At 46.6% G+C, this 18,504-nt stretch overlaps 1 protein-coding gene across 1 annotated transcript in view; it reads right to left on the reverse strand.

The window, feature by feature from the left end:
- LHFPL6 (LHFPL tetraspan subfamily member 6) overlaps positions 1-12,212 on the reverse strand; it is a 149,876-nt gene extending 137,664 nt beyond the window's left edge. The window contains exons 1-2 of the mRNA XM_067289661.1: positions 12,023-12,212; positions 8,751-9,311 (exon numbers count right to left, since the gene is read on the reverse strand). Of these exons, the coding sequence (XP_067145762.1) occupies positions 8,751-9,135 (385 nt within the window). The 5' untranslated portion in view covers positions 9,136-9,311; positions 12,023-12,212. The remainder of the gene's footprint in view (positions 1-8,750; positions 9,312-12,022) is intronic.
- Between the last annotated feature and the right edge of the window lie 6,292 nt (positions 12,213-18,504).

Raw genomic sequence — 18,504 nt, forward strand, 5'->3', positions numbered from 1 at the left:
TAACGTCTCTCAAGTCATCTGAGGTGTTTCAGAGGGCAGAAGAAAATCCTTGAGCAGCGAGACAGATAACAAGGCCACAGTGAGGGATGTGGTTGTGGTGGGGTTTGGGTTGTACCTATATGTCCCATGTTTCTTAATTAGGTCATGTTCCTTCCTATTTGCTCACTGCATGGAAACAATACCTTGGTTGCCCTCAAGTTCTATGCCTGACTTCATCCTAATGATGAAGACTGAAAACTATCTTATTATACTTTAGAAAGCCAAAGTTAAACAGCTCAAATGGTTAAAAGTGTACTGGAGAAGTAAAAGGATGTGACCAAAGAGAGGAAAATGCAGGCTGAATATCAGGAAAAAATTCCAAATGGAATACGTAGTAAGCTGTGTCTCCTAAAAGAAGTGAAAAAAGCCCCATTACATAGTCATTTAAAGCCAGACTGGACAAAATCCTGGAAAATATGCCACTGGGAACAATCCTGGCCTGTCTGTGGGGCATATGACCTCATCTGCTTCGGAAAACATTGCAACATTTTGACGCCTAAATTAAGTTCCCAGCAATATTCAAATAGCTCATGGAGTTCAGGAAACAAAACAAGACAGATCTCTGAATGCAGAAACACAATGACTAACTCGCACCCAGGTTCTGCTCTAACCAACATAAACGCAGAGGACCTGAAGTAAAGTAACTCTGTCTTTGTCTCTGTACCAGCAAAATTGGATATTTGCTCCCCTGTCTCACATTTCCTGAAGTTTCATTAGCTTATGCAAGCAGAGCCCTGTGAAATGAAAGGTTTCACAGAAGTGCTGATCATCATTGTTTCTTTCCAAGAAAAGAGGGCAAAAAAAGCAAAAACCCTGAACTTCATTCCAGAGATAAAAAAACAGCACTCTAGGACTTCTTTAGATCAAAAATTCTGTTCTTAATGCAAAATTCTGCTTAAACCCAACACAGCTGCAGCAATATTCAAAACATCACTTTTATATTCAACATCAATAGCAAAGCAAAGAGAAGTAAAGGGACTCTTCCCAACATTTTAGCAGCATCTTTTTTCTTAGACATCAGCATTTGCATTTTAAATGTGCTTTCATGGAGCCTGAAATCTAACTTCTAGAATTTGCTCTGGGCTGAAACTTAGCTTTTTTCCCCTGTATTTAGCTGAAATTTACATTAGGAGTAAATATAATTGAAAAAATAAAAATGAATGCCTCTTTCAAAGCACAATTCACTGTAAACAAGCTAATTCACATGGCTAACTTTTGTATGAAACTACTCTCAGCATCATTTGTCTTCTTCTGGTTGCATCTCCACTACCCAAAGAGCATTACGACTCCCTGCTTGTTCTGTGCTGCTCATAACCTTGCTGGGGGATGATGGCCTCCTTGCAGCTGCTGATTCTGCAGTTTATGACCAGTAATATCATAATGATTCTTGCTTGCTAATCTGCATTTAAATGCTTGGCGTTAGCTTAAATAACAAATTGTTGCTAACTCGGGTCTCCTTCAGTTGATTTCATTAGGGAATAATCACATGAAAAGCTGGGCTGGCAGATCTGTTGGGGCAGCAACCTTAGCAGGACCACAGTGAGAACATCTGCAACCAAGGGGAAGGCCTGATCACTGAGATGTGGCCAGTCTCTTAAAAATATAGAGAACCTAAGTCTGTACCTTTTTCTGACCTATCACATAAAAGTACCTGCTAACTTTGACTTCCTTCCAGTCAGATTTGGTGGTCCATGCAGAGAGGAAAGATTCAAGCAACAGAGGCTACATAAGATTAAGAGAGTGGGAGGAGAATCTGAGTAATGTCATTTATAAATTGAGAGCAGCAGAGGACATAAATTGCATGAGTTCAGGTTTAGTCCTGAATTTGTCCCATGTTTTAACTTGTCCCTTCTGCCTGAATACAGCAGAGAGCTAGCTAATTATTCAATAGAACATATACCACAAAATTTGTTAAAGACAACAACAACTTCCAAATTCCCTTGTTCTGATCATCTTCCTACAACAATAACACTCCCCTGCCTTATTCAGTTTAACCCAGATCCACAAATCTGATTCTGCACTTATCACAGTATATGAAGGCACCTTGAAATGCTGGGAAGCAGATACTGAGCATCAGCACTAGCAATCACAGGAACCAGCTCAGCAAGTCAAAGTGAAGCACAGTCAGCTATACATTGCACTTTATCTCTTGGTGGATGCCTAAGGAAAACCAGAGTGATAGCTGGTGTGAAACACAGCAGCCATGAAGCTGCTTCTACATAGGTTGTTTTGGTTAAGAAACTAGAACGTAGCACAACTTCAATGGATTAAAAGCAGGCTAACTGTTCGATCTTGAAAGAGAACTATAATAAGCCTCAAGCAAATGTGGTTTTAGTAGGGTTTTTGCAATGATCTGTTCTTGGTGCTACACTTTTTAACATTTGTACGAAAAGAGATTTGTAAGAAAATGACTCAGAGAAATTCAACATTGGAACAAATTATGAAGAGCCTGCTTTTCTGGAAGCAATTAAATTCAGACTAGAAGTTTTCTTCTCAGAGATATACACCTGTTCAAACAGGAATTATATGAGGGCTGTCCTAAGCCTCATACTACACCAGACATCAGACTAAATAGTCACAGGGCTCTCTGCTGACTTTATTATTGCTGAATGTATGAGCCTATGACATGACATATAATCACTCCGTAACCACATTTAACAGTGCCATGTTCCTTGTTTGCTCTTCTTCTGTTACCTCCTGGGGAGGCATCTGTTCCTTTCATATGCCCCTCTGCAGTGCCTTTATATGCACATGTATACATTGGATTAACACTGGCAACGCAGTTTGTCTTTGTCTAGGATGTGGATTGTCCTGTCACATGCCTACATGGGCACAGCCAAGGCACTGAAGGCTTGCACCTCGCAAGAGGTAAGGGAGTGGAGGACAGGGACAAAGCAGCCCTGAGCAGCTAATGAGCAAGTGAAGAGTTCACGGATTTGGATAGAAACAGACACCCTCCCTGAGCTCTCCTCAAAAGTTACTCTTTTGAAAAATACTTTGAGGCTAAAGAGGATGAAAGGACAAAAGGGATATTTTTAATGGGTTTATGCTTGGGTTGGGTTTTTTTTTTTTTCCAGGTACAAATTTCAGGAAGAGTTGGGAGGAAGCTGTATAGGTGGAAGAAATGGATGAGACAGGTCTGGCAGAACTACAGAAGAGTTTGGCAACAGTTTCCATCCTGGAAGTCTCTTGACAATCTCAGCTCCTCCCTGACCCAAGCAAGGCTCTTCTCAGTTATGTTTTCACCCTACAGGCAGAAAGTGATACTGACCTTAGTCTTCCGGGCAGAACCAGAACCAGAACCAGAGAGCCTCACTTCAGCTGTCAGACAAAATAATGGTTACCCGTCACTGCCTGCAGTTCCTTTCTTCCACGCCACGCACAGCCTTTCCCAGGACAGTTTCCATTCCCTGGAACTACCCTCATCAAAGCCCTGTTTTTCTTAGCCAGTCTCAGAACCGAGACTGCCTTCATTCTCCTGGACCCACAAGTTTTTGACCATCAGCTACGTTTTCTCAAATGTGTTGTCCCTTAGACTCAGTGACTCCATCTTTTCCAAGAGCTCCTCTTACTTCTTTAACTGTTCGCCAAGCACTTCTGTTGAGGGACAGCATCTCTACATGGTCCCACAGTCCTACAACTTTAGTTCCCTTCCCTTCTCTTCTCCCTATATTTTAGACCTTGATCATCTCACCTGCAAAGTCAGATTCAGCCACTAGTATGCCAAAAACCTGAAAATCTCCTTTGGATCTGTCTTCTTAAAATTTCCAGCCCAAAATCTCAAAGGGTTTCTTTGAGATGTCCCCACAGGCAATACAGAATCATCACCCTTCACTCCATATTCTCCTCATCTCAATGGACCTCCTTATTTCTCTGCCCTCCACGTCCAGCAAGCACTTGTCCTGAGCAGGACATGGGTGGTGGAAACTGTTGACCACTACTGGGACAGCACACTTGGAGAAGTATTTTGCAGTGATTTTGTGTGGTGCTGAGAGCTTTTACCAACAGACCATATTTTTTTCTGAGATGGAATCAGAAGTTACTGGTAACTGCATCCCCGTTTTTTCAAATAATTTAATGCTCCTTTCACCATCCCACATTTCAAGAGAGCTCCAGATTTTATAATCAGCATTACAAGGACCATCATTTTAGGGACTTCAGCACCCCTGTGAGACACAAGGAAAACAAGATAGAGCAATAAGGAGAGGAAAAGAAAGTGCTGCTGAAAAGCTTACTCCTTTACTGAAGAGAGCAGCAAAACCTGTGGTTTTCTTGAGTACAAACAATGAATGACCATGCTAAAGAAGACAGTACAAACCACATGGCTGCACCAAAATTAAGAAGGGGGCTCATTTCTCACATTCTACTCAGAATCAGGGTCAAATTGCCAGATTCGGAGAGGTGTCTAAGCCAGCAGGCTATTTCATGCTCTGTTCCCTTAGATTCACAACCCTCTGAGCTTGGCTTGGTGGTCCTACAGAGGCAAAGGGAGTTCTGAGCAAGTGCAGACTTCATCTATATTTCATGTGTGCTGACCATTTTAATGAAAAGTTTCACCTTGCTAGCATAATGTTCTTTAAATTGACCGTCCTTGCAATACTTGTATCTTTTGATCCACTGCCTCTCATAAAACTGGCTAACCTTTAAGTTCATTATGTTCCTAAAATTATTGCTCTGCATTCAGAGAATGAAACTATTCACCAAATTAGTATGTCATATCTGAGCCACATACCTGCAAATTTTTAGTCTCCCCATTTAAGTGGAATTGACTTGCCAAGGCACAGTGGAAAGAAGATCAATAATTACAGAGTCCAATTTGCCATAGATTTGTTAAACTTCACTTCCTGCCATCATGCCCTCAATAGCTACGGTCAAAGATACATGCTTGTAATCTGTTCCAGCTACATTATATATGCCTCAATCTTCCAAACATTCAAAGCAAACCAACTGCAAACACTGCACTTATTGTTATCAGTGAAGACTTTAGCCATCTACATAACTGTGCCCTCAAGAGGTTACAGACAGCATAACTTTCACATCGGTTGTCAGTTCTTTGAAGTAATACAACAGAAAGGTTCATGAAGTATGTCCTGAGATATTGCAGCAGCAGTTTGCGGGTTATGGACTGCAGACCACTGACAGTCACTGAAGAAACAGCTGGCCTTGGGGTGTTGCTTAGTTTTTGTTGCCTGCTGCCAAATTGACTTAGAATATGATAAAAATAACATTGCTTCTTCATGTAAGCAATTGCTATAATAGCTACAGAGCTGTCATGTGAACATACATGGGAAAGGAAGTGGTTCAGATAATTGCAAATGGGAGGAAAAGTCTACAACACAATCTTTCTATTAGGAACAAAAACTCAGTACACATCATTCCAGAGTCATCTTAAAATGTATGTATGCACTGTACTCAGGATTAGCTGAAACAGTAAATATAGACTAAATATGTAAGATCAACCAATATCTTAACAGCTCTCCTGACTCTGCATGGATCTGCAGTTTCTTGCAGGTCCCAGCATTCAATTTTTGTAAGAAGAGCAGATTTATGGTATAAGTGCTCATGAATAATTCACTCACATCAGTTGCCACATACAACTTGGAGAAATCCCAGCTGTAAAACCTTGGCACCATTAAGCTAGTGCAAGCTACACTACTTTTATACAGGTGTTATTCCACTGACCTACTTGGAGTTACTCCTCCTTTCCACTGCTAGAAGAAGAGGATCAGGTTGTTTGCTTACCTCTGTTCTCTGCCACCTCTTAACAGTAGTAAAAATGTTTCTAGTGTTGGAGTAAGCTAGTTTTAGCAACCTTAGTGCTTCGGCTCACCTCAAATGCAGGTGATTCTACATCTCACCGAACCTTGGGTGTCCCATGACAAGACACTGTCAATTGGTTTAGTTCCTAATCAAGGCCATGTTTTTAAATCATGTTAAGAAAATTACTGAGACTAATGGAACACCATTGAAACTGTAAACTAGCTACACCTAGCATGTTCTTATACTGGTTTCTAACTTCAAGAAAAATATAGTTTCTTTCAAACACTCATCCTCTGCTACTGATAGCAGGAACCACAGCGGTATGTTCATGCAGGTGACTCAGATGAAAAAGAAACAGAAAGCAAAACTGCCCTTCATCTCCTTGCCCAGACAAGGAGAAAGGCACAGAGGATGAATCAATGGCATCACTCAGAGAGCTGCTTATTTTTTCCCAGGCTTTTTATTCATAATAAAAATGGGAGGGGGTCCTTTTTCCCCCAAGCAAAATATTTGCGAGGGTTTTATTTGGTTAGATCTTCATCTGGAGGCCAAATAAAATGACAATCACCTTGGTGCCACTGAGCCATATTCAAAGCACACACAGTAGGCAGTAAAAGCAAACTTAAACCATTGCATAGGGAACTAAGACCTGGCATTCCTAGATAGTAAATAATCCGAACAGCTCATGGCTATCTTGACATAAAGCAACCTAGTAATTATAGTGCTTAAGTTAGACATTTGAATAAATGTAGTCATGTCATTTAAACAATGAAGCTATATTGATTTATAGCAGGTAAGGATCTTATTAAGGATGCAAGTATCTGATCTTTACCTTAATATGTCCCCTCAGTTCATCCACATTATTGGCTTGCACCACCTGGCCTCTCCCTAATGCCCCCCACAGTTAGCTTTTAAGCAGGCTGAGAAATGATGGTTTCTCACTTTGTTCATTTCTTACACATTTCCAGCAGTGCAGGGTGAAATGAGAGACAACCATAAAAACCAGTAGAGGGAAAAATTAGACATGCTGTGTAAATAATTTCTGAACTGTAAGTAAAGTCTTTGGCAATTTTAGTTTCATATCACAAGTTCACAAGTCTTTCGAACTGTCATCTAGAGTGGATAAGCCCTAAATGCTTACGTCCCTTCCCTGAGCAAAGGGATACAGCGTGCTTATCTGGGGCTAGCTCCAGTGGCTGCCAGGCATGGTCCAAAGGGGCCTCTCTCCTCCTCATGCACGATTCACCATCCTACCTTCAGCCCACGACAACATCACGAGGGGGGTGCGTGTCCCCACGCTTCCTGCACCCCCTGCCCAGCGGCCCCCCACTCAGGCTGTCACATTTCACTGGCGTTGCTGTAAGCACAGGCGCAGCCAGCCCAGCTCAGCCGACAGACAGGGGAGCACAGCCGCAAAAAAGGGACTGAACGCAAATTCAAACCAGATGAGCAGAGCTAGCATTTGGAAATAGACAGGGGCGCTTAAAGCCAGGCAGAGTCTGCAATGGCTCTGAGTGGAAATAGCCAGACTGAGCGGGCTTGCAGAGCGTCCTCTCCACCTTCCGGCTGCCCTGGTGGAATTTCAAAACAGAGCAGGCTTCAAGAAGTTGCAATTTCCAGCGGAGTTAACTCTCAAGCAGCTGCTGTATTTTCAAATTGCCAGCCAAATTAAACACAAGAATGCCTGCTGGTCACAAAGCTGAGGGAAGGGGGAAATGACAGGGTCAGTTTGCTCTAAAGTGGAGTAACTGCTCAAAAAGTTGGAGCCAGGGTTTCTGCAGAGCAGAACTGCTCCCCTCGCCACCAGGAGGGAGCTGCTTCCCCGGGGCTGAAGGCTTGGCACGGCCTCAGTTATGAGCCCTGAGCCAGACTACAGCAAAGTTTGTCTTGTGCTTTCTTATGGCTGCATACTACGAATGTGTTCATATTTCCCTTGCTGGGTGAGTTTCTATTTGGAGAGGACAGAGTTAGGAATCCTTCCACTGAAGTCTGCTGCTAAGTGGCCTGCCTGGAGATGCACGGCTGGGTATGGACACTGCAGAGTATCAGCACTGAAAGCCCAGAGAAACACACGCCCCTTACAGAGGTGAGCACACACAGAAGAGCAGACACGGTGTAGTGTTTGCACAGGACGGAAGCGCTACTGATCTGCATGTCACCAGTGACAAGACAGCGATGATTTACTGAAAAAGTGGTCCTATAAAAACCACAGCTTCATGATCCTGTTTTATTGTCTCATAACCTTTAAATACTCCATTCTCCCACACACACTGTCTAGACCATAGACCCAACAAACTCAAGGTACCATCAGATAGCCTGGATCAGACAGCCTGGCTGTGCTCCTCCTGCGATCATGGGTCACCACTACCAGGGTGAACATTCCCCTTTGGAAAGCTGGGCTGCAGTCTCATTGCCAGATCCGCACACCTGCAGAGAGTAGAGGTGGAGGCAGCTGTGTGGATGGTGGGTGTGGGAAGGAGAAAGAAAAAGGCTGGGGTGGTTTGCACAGTAACACAGTCTATCCTCTGCAATGCTCCCGGGGGCTCTGCAGCCCCCACACTTCTCCAGGTAAATCCATCTCAGCTGAGCTCTGCCAAAATCTACAGCCTGTAAAAACACCATGAAGACACCAGCCACAGAAGTCAAGTCTTTGCCACAAAGAGCTGTGCTCAGCAATCTGAATTTGGCATGCAACTCCCGAAGGTAATATAGGGACTTGAGTGCAAGAGAGTGACCACAGGTCACTGCAAGTCTTTGGGCCATGCTCAGACACACAGACAGTCCAATCAATGGTCGAGGGAGCCAAGGTCTGGTCTCCCTTGCTAGCAGAAAGTTTGAATGACTCCCTCTTCTCCCCAGATCACCAGAGGAGTCTCCACACCTGTAAACCTACAGCCTGAACATGCTGCCATGTCCCCCCACAGCACAAGCACAGAGCACGTAGCACTTACCCCCCAGGAACTGGATGCCTCCTGCCACCCTGCCCACGGTCCTGGAGATGAGCTCAGACACACAGCAGCCCATGAGCGCCGTCAGGGCCACCAAGAGGAGCAGCCCACAGCCCAGCCCCGTCACCACTGTGCAGATCCTCCACTCAGCACTTGGGATGGCCTGGAAGGAGGCGTAGCGGCCACACTGCTCCACCATCACGGTCGTCTGGAGGGTCTCATCCCGCACTGGGAACGAACACCTCCGGAAAGTGCCAAAGGAAACTGACTTCTCCAGCTGAGACCCCAAGAGCCAGTAGGGCATGAAGAACCCCACGCAGGAGGCAGCAGCACAGAGGAAGGAGAGGAAGGCCCAGATCACGCCAGCACAGGTGAGACTGGATGCCATCTTGATATCTGCACTCAAGACCACTCACGATGGGGAGACAGGGAGGCGCCTATGTATTTTAGAGGAGGTTTATGGATAATCCAGAGTCTCTCAGCCTTGATAAATCCTCGCTCTCGGAGAAGCTTGGATCTTAACTGCCATGATGATGTTTTCTCCCATCATGAAGACAAAGGTCCCTGATTAAATAACAAAACAAGGAGAAAAAGTTCAGTAATACTGATATAATAAAAAAAAAGTATATCTGCCACAGTGTTTTTCCTTCCTACAGCACTTTTCATTAAGGCATCACACTTCTCTGCCCCATTACTGCAAGCAGCCACTAGAATTACTGTCAGTGAAACAGACTACCGGCAGTGGTGGTGGGAGGGAGCTTTGTCTGCTGTCAGCTGTGTTCATTGAGGAATGCTCTGCAGCCACCTTCAGGGTTTCCCTGTGCACTTGCCTAGTCGCTTTTCTCCACTGTATGCCTTGGTATGTCCCATACCAACAGGGAAAAAAAGCAAGGCTTCGTTCATCCTTAGGCAGCTGGGCCTTCATCCTGCAACACGTTGGAAATCTGCTTTACATTATATACAGCTCCTCAGCTTCAGTGCAAAACTGTTTGCAGTACCTGAGGCTTTTCAGGATTAGGCCCCTGTGGCAGAGGGGTGGCATTTTCCCCAACTCTCCCCTAATTTGTTGGCTTCCCTGAGGGCCAAAAGGAGCCTATTATTGTTTGATGCTCAAACATGCCAAGAACCCACAGCTCCACACAGGCTCCCGGCAGGTGAAGACATTTTCATGTCTTTCAGATTCATTCCCAAACAACCTCAAGCAGCACATGCTTAAAACACAGAGGTCTCTCTTACTATTCCTGCTTGCACTCAGCCCAGTTTCCTCCCTTTTCTTCTTTGCCTCTTCCCAGGCCAAACCTGGGAGCCTCAACTCCTCTGCCTCCTTTCCTGACAACTCCCAAACTCTCATCTCAGTCCCAGAGCTAACAAGCACTTTTGACTATTATAGAAACATAAGTGCTACTTCCCAGAGGTTGGGGTTATATTTCTTGTTAAATCCATGCTGGATCATTAAGTCTAAATCCAACCGCATTTGTAAATGTATGATCATTTCTCACAGTTGCTGCCAAATTAATTCTGATAGCTATTTACAGGGCTTTTTTCTAAGCATGATTAGATGCCAATCAGTGAATTCAATTCATGTACAGGCAATAAAATTAATACTACATCTGCTGAAGGAGGGAACATAGGTAAAAAGTCTGTAAGCGAAATTAAGCATGTGCACCACACAAAAGTTTTGTTTACTTTTAAAACACTAAGAAAAAGAAGTCTCTTCTATAACGTTGAAAAAGGCCCCTGCTGCTTCTCAAGAAGTACATGCCTAACTATTCGCAGCCACAGCCTATTTGTAGACCTTCCAACGCACAAAGGACCAAACCCCTTGGGACAAAAACTTGGAGAGGGGCAAAGGGTGCCTCCATCCCTCCAGAGGCATCTTCTGGAGAAGGATCTGCCTGTATCTTGGCATAGTACCAAACGCTTAAGGAAGCAGTGGGTCTCGGCACTTAGGGAGGATCATTCCCTGAATCGGTAGAGGAGAAACGGCTGGAAATCGGGGACAATATGGAGGGTCCCGGGGCAGGTCCCTGCCACCCCCGCGGCTCCAGCAGGGCACAGCCTGGCCTCCTGCAGGCTACCGCCTCGCACCCAGGGCCCTCTCTGGCCAGCAGGCTCGCTCCTCTGCCCCCCAAAACACCGCTCGGAGGTGGCGGCAGGGGGATCTGCTGCCAGGGCGATGAGAGGCAAAGGCTGCGGGGCGGGCAGCGAGGGAGCCAAGGGGGGCAGGAAGGGACGGGTGGGTGGGCAGGGGGGCCGGGAGGGGAAGGGGGAGCGGGGAGGCGAGAGTCTGGGAGAGCAGGGGATGAGGCAGGGCAGGGGGATCCGAGAGGGGAAGGAGCCCGGGGGTCCGGAAGGGGAGCCGGGAGGAGAGCAGAGAGGTCGGGAAAGGGGGATTGGGGAAGGGAAGGTCTGGGAGGACAGGGGGGTCCAGGACGGGAGGGGGGACCAGGAACGGGGATCGGGGAGGGGAAGGTCTGGGAGGGCAGGGGGTCCGGGAGGGGAGGAAGGTCCAGGATGGGGGGGGTGGTGTCTGGAAAGGGGAATCGGAGAGGGGAAGTGGGACCTGGGAGAGAACGGGGGTCCGGGAGAGGAGGGAGGTCCAGGACGGGAGGGGGGTCCGGGACAGGGAATCAGGGAGGGGAAGGGGTTCCGGGAGGGGAAGGGGTTCCAGGAGAAAAGGGGTATCGGGGCGGGGGGGAAGGTCTGGGAGGGCCGGGGCTGCGGCAGGGCAGGGGAATCGGAACAGGGGGCCGGGGAGGGGTCCGGGGGTGCGGCGGGGCAGGGGAATCGGGGCAGGGGGCCGGGGTGCGGCGGGGCAGGGGGATCGGGACAGGGGGCCGGGGAGGGGCCGGGGTGCGGCGGGGCAGGGGAATCGGGGCAGGGGGCCGGGGAGGGGTCCGGGGGTGCGGCGGGGCAGGGGAATCGGGGCAGGGGGCCGGGGTGCGGCGGGGCAGGGGGATCGGGGCAGGGGGCCGGGGAGGGGCCGGGGTGCGGCGGGGCAGGGGAATCGGGGCAGGGGGCCGGGGAGGGGCCGGGGTGCGGCGGGGCAGGGGAATCGGGGCAGGGGCCCGGGGTGCGGCGGGGCAGGGGGCCGGGGAGGGGCCGGGGTGCGGCGGGGCAGGGGGATCGGGGCAGGGGGCCGGGGAGGGGCCGGGGTGCGGCGGGGCAGGGGGATCGGGGCAGGGGGCCGGGGAGGGGCCGGGGTGCGGCGGGGCAGGCGGATCGGGGCAGGGGCCGGGGAGGGGCCCGGGGTGCGGCGGAGCAGGGGTACTCACAGGCTGGGCGCGGGGGGTCCCCGCCGCGGCTCCCCGGAGCACATGGGCGCGGGGCCGGCGGGTGGCGGCCGCCCCGAGTGACTCCGCCGCCGCGGTCCCGGCGCGGAGGCGACGCGGGCGCTCCGGGGCGGGACCCGGGACGCTCCGATCCCCACCCCGGCCCCGGCCTTCCTCCCTCCCTCCCTTCCTCCTCGCGCTTCTCTCTGCCCCCGTTTGATTCCTCTCTCGGGGGGCAGCGCACTTCGCCGCCTCCCCCTTCCCCCCCTCCACCGCCGCCTCCCCGGGCGGGACCCGCCGCCGCCGGCGCAGTTGCGGGGGGCGAGGGGCCGGCGGCGGCGCGGGGCGGCGCGGCTCCCCCCGCCCTGCCCTGCCCTGCCCTGCCCGGCCGGGGGCGGCGGGGAGCGCGGCGGCGCGGCGGCGGAGCCGGGACCGAGCGGAGGGGGCGGGCGGGAGGGGGAAGAGAGGAGGAAAAGCCGGGGGGGGGGGGGGGAGAGAGGGAGCGGGGCAGCTGCAGGCCTGGGCGGGAAGATGCGGGGTGATGTCCTGCGGGGGTGCGTGTGCTCAGTGTGCGTGTGCGTGTCTGCAGGCGAGCTGCTTATCCAGCGTTTTGCTCACAATAGTTTGGGAGCTGCTCTGCGCCGAGGGTAAATGTGACCGGAGTACCAAGCAGCTCATCCTGCCTGCGTCAGGTCAAGCGGGGAGATGGGAGCGCCAGTCCTTTCCCAAAGTGGGAAAGTTTTGGGGAGGGGTGGTGCACGCCGAGTCTCTGGGAGAAAGAGAGATTCCCTCTTCCGCTGTCTCCTCTCCACTCTGGAGATGGAATAAATTCCTTCAGACAGAAGACAATTTTATGCCAGGTTTAAATTATGCCGGCACCAGACGTGTAAAATCTCTTTGGTAATGTTTCTTTTACAATCCTGGAACATGGCATGTGATTTAAGTGCTGATCATTAATATTATTAATGTTAAATGGAAGTGAGGTTTATTGCACTCAGCCTGTGTTTACAACATTTGATAGTAACAACAGTCATATTCAGAATTAAATTACAAAGCCACTTTTTTTTTTAAATAAGACTATTTTTTCCCCATAATGCGAAGTCTTAAAATCAGAACACTACTGAAAATGTATATTTTCTCAAGGGATAAAAAATGGATTGCAAAGTATCTAGCAAGATCCAGCTTTCCATCTTAACATTTAAAGCATATTCTTCAAGGAAAAGTGCTTCAAACAGAAGCAGAGAAGTAGGTTAAATATAGGCTCAATGCTAAGATGTCTGCAGTGATGTGGTTCCCAAAGAAGACAATGCAGGCATACCCCTGAAATAGCCATACTCCCATGGCTACATCTAGGCTACATCCACCTAGGCTACATCTATATTTGTGAGTAATATGGGTCATTCTGATCAGATCTGTACAGCAAATAAGTTTGTGCTGAGGACTGGACCAATATTCACATGTTTCCAGAGGTTTTATTTCAGATTCATCTAGTCCAGCTCTATGGACTGAATGCCCATCAGCACTCAGAACTCATTAGGTGCACTCCTGGAGCATCTTTTCTGGTTTAGTTTCATCTGAAAAGAGTCCACTTTGTGCACTCATCACTGCAGTAAACCAAAGCATGATAAGTGAGGATGATGAGGAGTTTCACTCCACAAGTGCGCTCTTGATCCACACTAAAATATGAATATAGATGTGCCCAGGGGGTGACTTCCAGAAAAGGAGCTGGTATGACTTTCCCAAAGTGGAGAGCTGAAGCCTGCTCTGCAGCATACCATTCCAGCACCCTCCCCTCAAATCATTTGCCAAGCCTCCACCCCGAAAGTACACCAACTTTCATGCTCCATTTCTGCACAGTGCTGTGCGCTTCTTGATAAATATAGACCCTCTTCACCTACTATTCTCACGCCTTCTGTCAGCACTCGGCTCAGTCAGGTGCTTTACCTCCTGCTGCTTCATTTTACTTGTGTGTGAAATGACAGGGATACTAAGCTAATGTTGTGACATTTGAACAGTGCTCTTAGTATAAAGGAAGGGAGAAATAGACTACTGGTACTAAATCTGACATTGTCTAAAGACTTGGTCTGCCATGCTTCCCTTTAGCCAAAGGCCTTGGTTAGAATAAAACAGTGATAAATGTGTCTAAATTAGGCGTGTGTTGGAATTATACACTGGTAGAAATTGCTTGACATTAAAACAACTATGGAAAAAACTTCTGTTTCACACATGTAAACAGTCTCTCAGTTAAAACTGACTTTGTAAACCTAAGGAGAGGCAAAAAGGTATGAATTTACTCATGCAATTTCTCTCTTTGACAGTATATGCCAAGGTCCCCAAGTCAGTGCTTGCTTTGCTAATGGCATCTCTACAGCAGTACATTTGCTTCCCTTATATGGCCTTTACATTCACTCCTTGAGCTGCTGCCATTCTGCATTCCCTTCATAGAAACTACACACTGAAGTCCGCATCGCTCCCGAAGCATCTTAGCTTGCCAACTGTCTCCAAATGCCCCCACAAGCTGGCTGCATGACATATGCACTTGTAGGAAAACAGGCTTTATTTCACAATCCATTTTCTATCAATGAAGAAGGAGTTTTGTTTTTATTAGAAACAAACACATTACATATATAAGTTAATATACAAATTCTTGCTTCTTTTTTTATGTTACAACTCAACGTGCTTCAACTACATCAACATTTGCTGCCTCTTTCAGAGAACATTGAGCTTAGATATATTTTTACTGGGAAAATTAGTCACAAAATTCCAATCCTTATCTAACCTGGCTGAAAGAAGAAGAGAGTTATTGCATGATGCTTTGGGACCCATAATATTTCCTGTAACCACAAAAGTAGAGAGACTACCTTAGAACAGAGTGATAACAAAAGTCCTGGTCTCCAGGGTCTTGTCTGTACTGAAGTACAAGCTGGTTTTAAAATTGGTTCTGGTGTTTTGAAATTTGAGGGAATCCTTCACTTTTGAGAAAGCTTCAGAGTTGGTAAAGGGAACATGAAACATAGAATTCCCACTGCTGGAATCATTAGAAGTCAGACTGGATAAAACACCCATGAAAATACTGTCAGAAAACTACTGTAGCAGGGAGATGGGTGAATATACTCACAGATTTTAGCATCTCTCTTCTCCCTGATCCATTGTCTAAGATACTGTTACATCTAGGGCCATACAGACTAGCTGGAGCTGATCAGCATAGCAGAATAAAGTGAGAAAATGCTGTCACTGTACGTAAATCAATCCTAGCCAGTATACATTATCAGAGACTCAGCCACTTTCATTAAAGCATGCCATGTAAGACAATTTGCTGTCATATATAATGCCATAGGGCATGTGTCCCTGAACTCTGAGAAAAATGAAATGGCCAGAATAACTCCATCTCTTCAGCCTTTAACAAGGAAAAGAAACAAGAATTCCTTCTTTGGCAGGCCATCATCTGCTTTTCTCTTGTGTGGTCGTTAGAGAGTGATAGTGCCTACATGGTTCCGAGGATCTTACAAAACTGGATCTTCAGGTCATGTCTGTACTCGATTTTAAATGAAAAAGAAAGGCGTAGGCACAACAGTGGACTTGAGGCTATGCACTGGGAAGCAACAGAAAGTCAACCCAATTATTTAAATATAGACACTAAAAACTAAACAGACAGGTATTATTAGGGAAGACGTCTGATAATTTATACATTTACCTTAAATTATGTCCAATCCACAGCAGTAGGAAAAAAACAGTAACTAAACAAACAAAAACATAGGACCCCAAGTCTAATGCTTGCAAATTTCTAAGTCAGAGGAAGGTAAGAAAACAAATTCAGATCACTAGGCCTTAAAACATACATATGGTATCTCTTCCAAGCCAGGTGCATTGCACATTTTCTACTGGGGGTGGAACTAGACTCCAGAGATTTGGGGCTGTCACATCTGAATCTGAGTCCTGGCCTAAAACTTAGCTCTAAACAAAACATCCTGTCTTCAGTTCTATTCCAATATTGTCTTATGGTTAGTATTTATTTTTATGGTGGTTCTCATGGTGGTAAATTTTACAAATTGCATTATTGACAATTAATAGACAGAACAACACATTTCTGAAGGACAGTTGTCTTACTGGATATAATGCTTTTGTCGCTGACATCAATCTTTTAATCTCTGGACACACATGCAAATAACATATCAAAGAAAAATAAAAAGGGAGGTATCCTTTACTATTTGCTACAAAACTTCCTTATGTCACTTTATCTTTAAAAAGTTATTACTTATAATGTATTTAAAAGCCACCAAGTGTTATACATTTTGCAAAACTTCAGAATAGTAGCTACAACAAATCAAGCTGTTCATTATCTCCTTTGCATCCTGTTGCTGAAGAGGCTGGTGGCTGTCAAAGAGGCTGGAGAGGTTTACTCTCACCCCAGCACCAGAGTTGAAGCGAAGGAGTGCCTGCGCCATGGTTGCAAACCAGGAGGGGTTTGCAATTTGCAATTTGCATTGCTGAGGGGACAGAGCTCCGGCACGACAGGTCGCAGACAAGTCTTCCTCTGACAGCGAATAGACTTAGTCCTGCACGAACTGAGGAAAAACATGTGGACAGTATTAATCTTAAATTTCCACTGTTCCCAAATGGGTTTAGAAAAATAAAGAATGCCTGGATTATGAACGAGCAACTTCTTGGTGAGAAATGTTCATCTACTGGCAGCCTGTTTTCTGTGCATATAGACCCAGTACAAGTAATTTAATCAAGGCATCTAATTTACTGGGGGAACATCTGTCTATCTCACCGAGACTCTGTTGACACAGCATTGAAGAAAGACTCAGGGACTGTACAAAGTGCAGGTCTCTCCACAGTGTTTTCTTGCATTTTGTGGCATGCATATTCAGAGAAATGAGATTTTTTTTAATGACTCACATAACTTTATGAAGATTCTTCTTTAATTTAAAGCTTCAGTTAGAGCTTTGTTGTCAGTTGGGAGTGGGATTTTAAAATTACAGCCTGAAATGTCCCAGTCCCCAGGCTCTTAAAGCCTTAGAGGGACTATGTTTTGTTCAATGCAGTCAGAATATGGAGTTAAGCTTTGTGCTGCTCAACAGTGACACTTGCTGGGCAACCTGTGATTGATTCTGCTAATTCAGAAAATGTTGAAATGGCGAACTAGAGTGATGGTGGAGAGGCAAGGGGAAGGAAAAAAGGCCAATTTGCAAGCACAGGCAGACTTCCTGCCTCCCAGATCCTTATGGAAACGACACCAGCTTAGTTGTTGCCACTGAAAAGTCTGATGCATCTCATCCTTTTGTGTGGGCTCCAGAAAAAGGGAGAGTGTGTGTGTGTGTGTGTGTGTGTGTGCGCGCGCGCGCGTTTGTGTGTCTCCACATGGGAGAGGTGGGGGGTAGAGTTCAGAGCTTGTCTGGGTTTTCCACACAATTTATCTGATTCATAACTACCCTGTTACACTATTTTGAGGCTCATGAACTGCGTTTACAGAACATGCAACATTGACTTTAGTGGCTTATTTTGCATAAAATGTTTGTACGTGTGAATGCAAGGGATGCAAGGCATCTCCATGTTCTTCCCTCCCCGTCATTTGCTGCAGAACTGGAGCTGAGTTGCCTCTTCCCCTGAGCTGTAGCAATCATTTGCATCTAGGTCACCATATTACATATCACATTCACAAGGAAGAGCCTAATGATTTCTGGGGATTTTGGAAAGGAAAGTTGAAAATCCTCTTGTTGGGGACAAAAGCCAAATCAGTTTACAAGTGGAAGTTCATTTCCTGCAGTTCATACCCTGAGGTCCGTATAGATCTCAGGCACTCTGTAAAGCTGGAACCTCTGAAATCTCTCACAGCTTCACTCATGGAAAAAACGTAACGATTCAGCTCTGTGAGTTGAAACGCAGGTAGTACCCACTTTCTGGTGTACTAGCTTCCAAAACAGGGGTTGTTTTCAGTGGGGAAAGAACCAAGCCCAATTTTAGTAAAGGTCTCTAAAAAGCTCTTCAATAGAACGCTCAGTCTATAAATTGGATTCATATACCTACATGTGCATGTATTTATGTGTTTTATATATATTATACTGCACATGGAGTACCTGAGGCCCAGATTCATTCTGTCCAACTGGAGACTCCGGACCACCTCATCTGGGATAGGTACTTACTCAGCCATAGTGGGCTGAATCATGCTCTGGCCATGCCTTGTGTGCACACAGAAGCTGCAGCAAACTTAAGACGGATGAAGCTTGGTCTGTGTGTCTGCCCTAATCTTTGGGCTTGGCCTGTGTTGTCCTTCCAAACTACAAGTCATTCTATGTCATTCAAACATGTCCATTTATGTTTCCCTCAAAAGTTGTATGCTCTAGAAAGAGCTTTTAACTGTTTGTAGAAGGGTTCTTTCTATATTATATTGTAGTAAAATCTCCTAGTCATAGATTGTGCTTCTGCAATATAACTACCTATTTCAATATTCCTTTTCCCAATGAAAAAGCTAATTAGCAAGG

The sequence above is a fragment of the Apteryx mantelli genome, chromosome 1 (assembly GCF_036417845.1).
Source record: "Apteryx mantelli isolate bAptMan1 chromosome 1, bAptMan1.hap1, whole genome shotgun sequence".
Lineage (NCBI taxonomy): Eukaryota > Metazoa > Chordata > Aves > Apterygiformes > Apterygidae > Apteryx > Apteryx mantelli.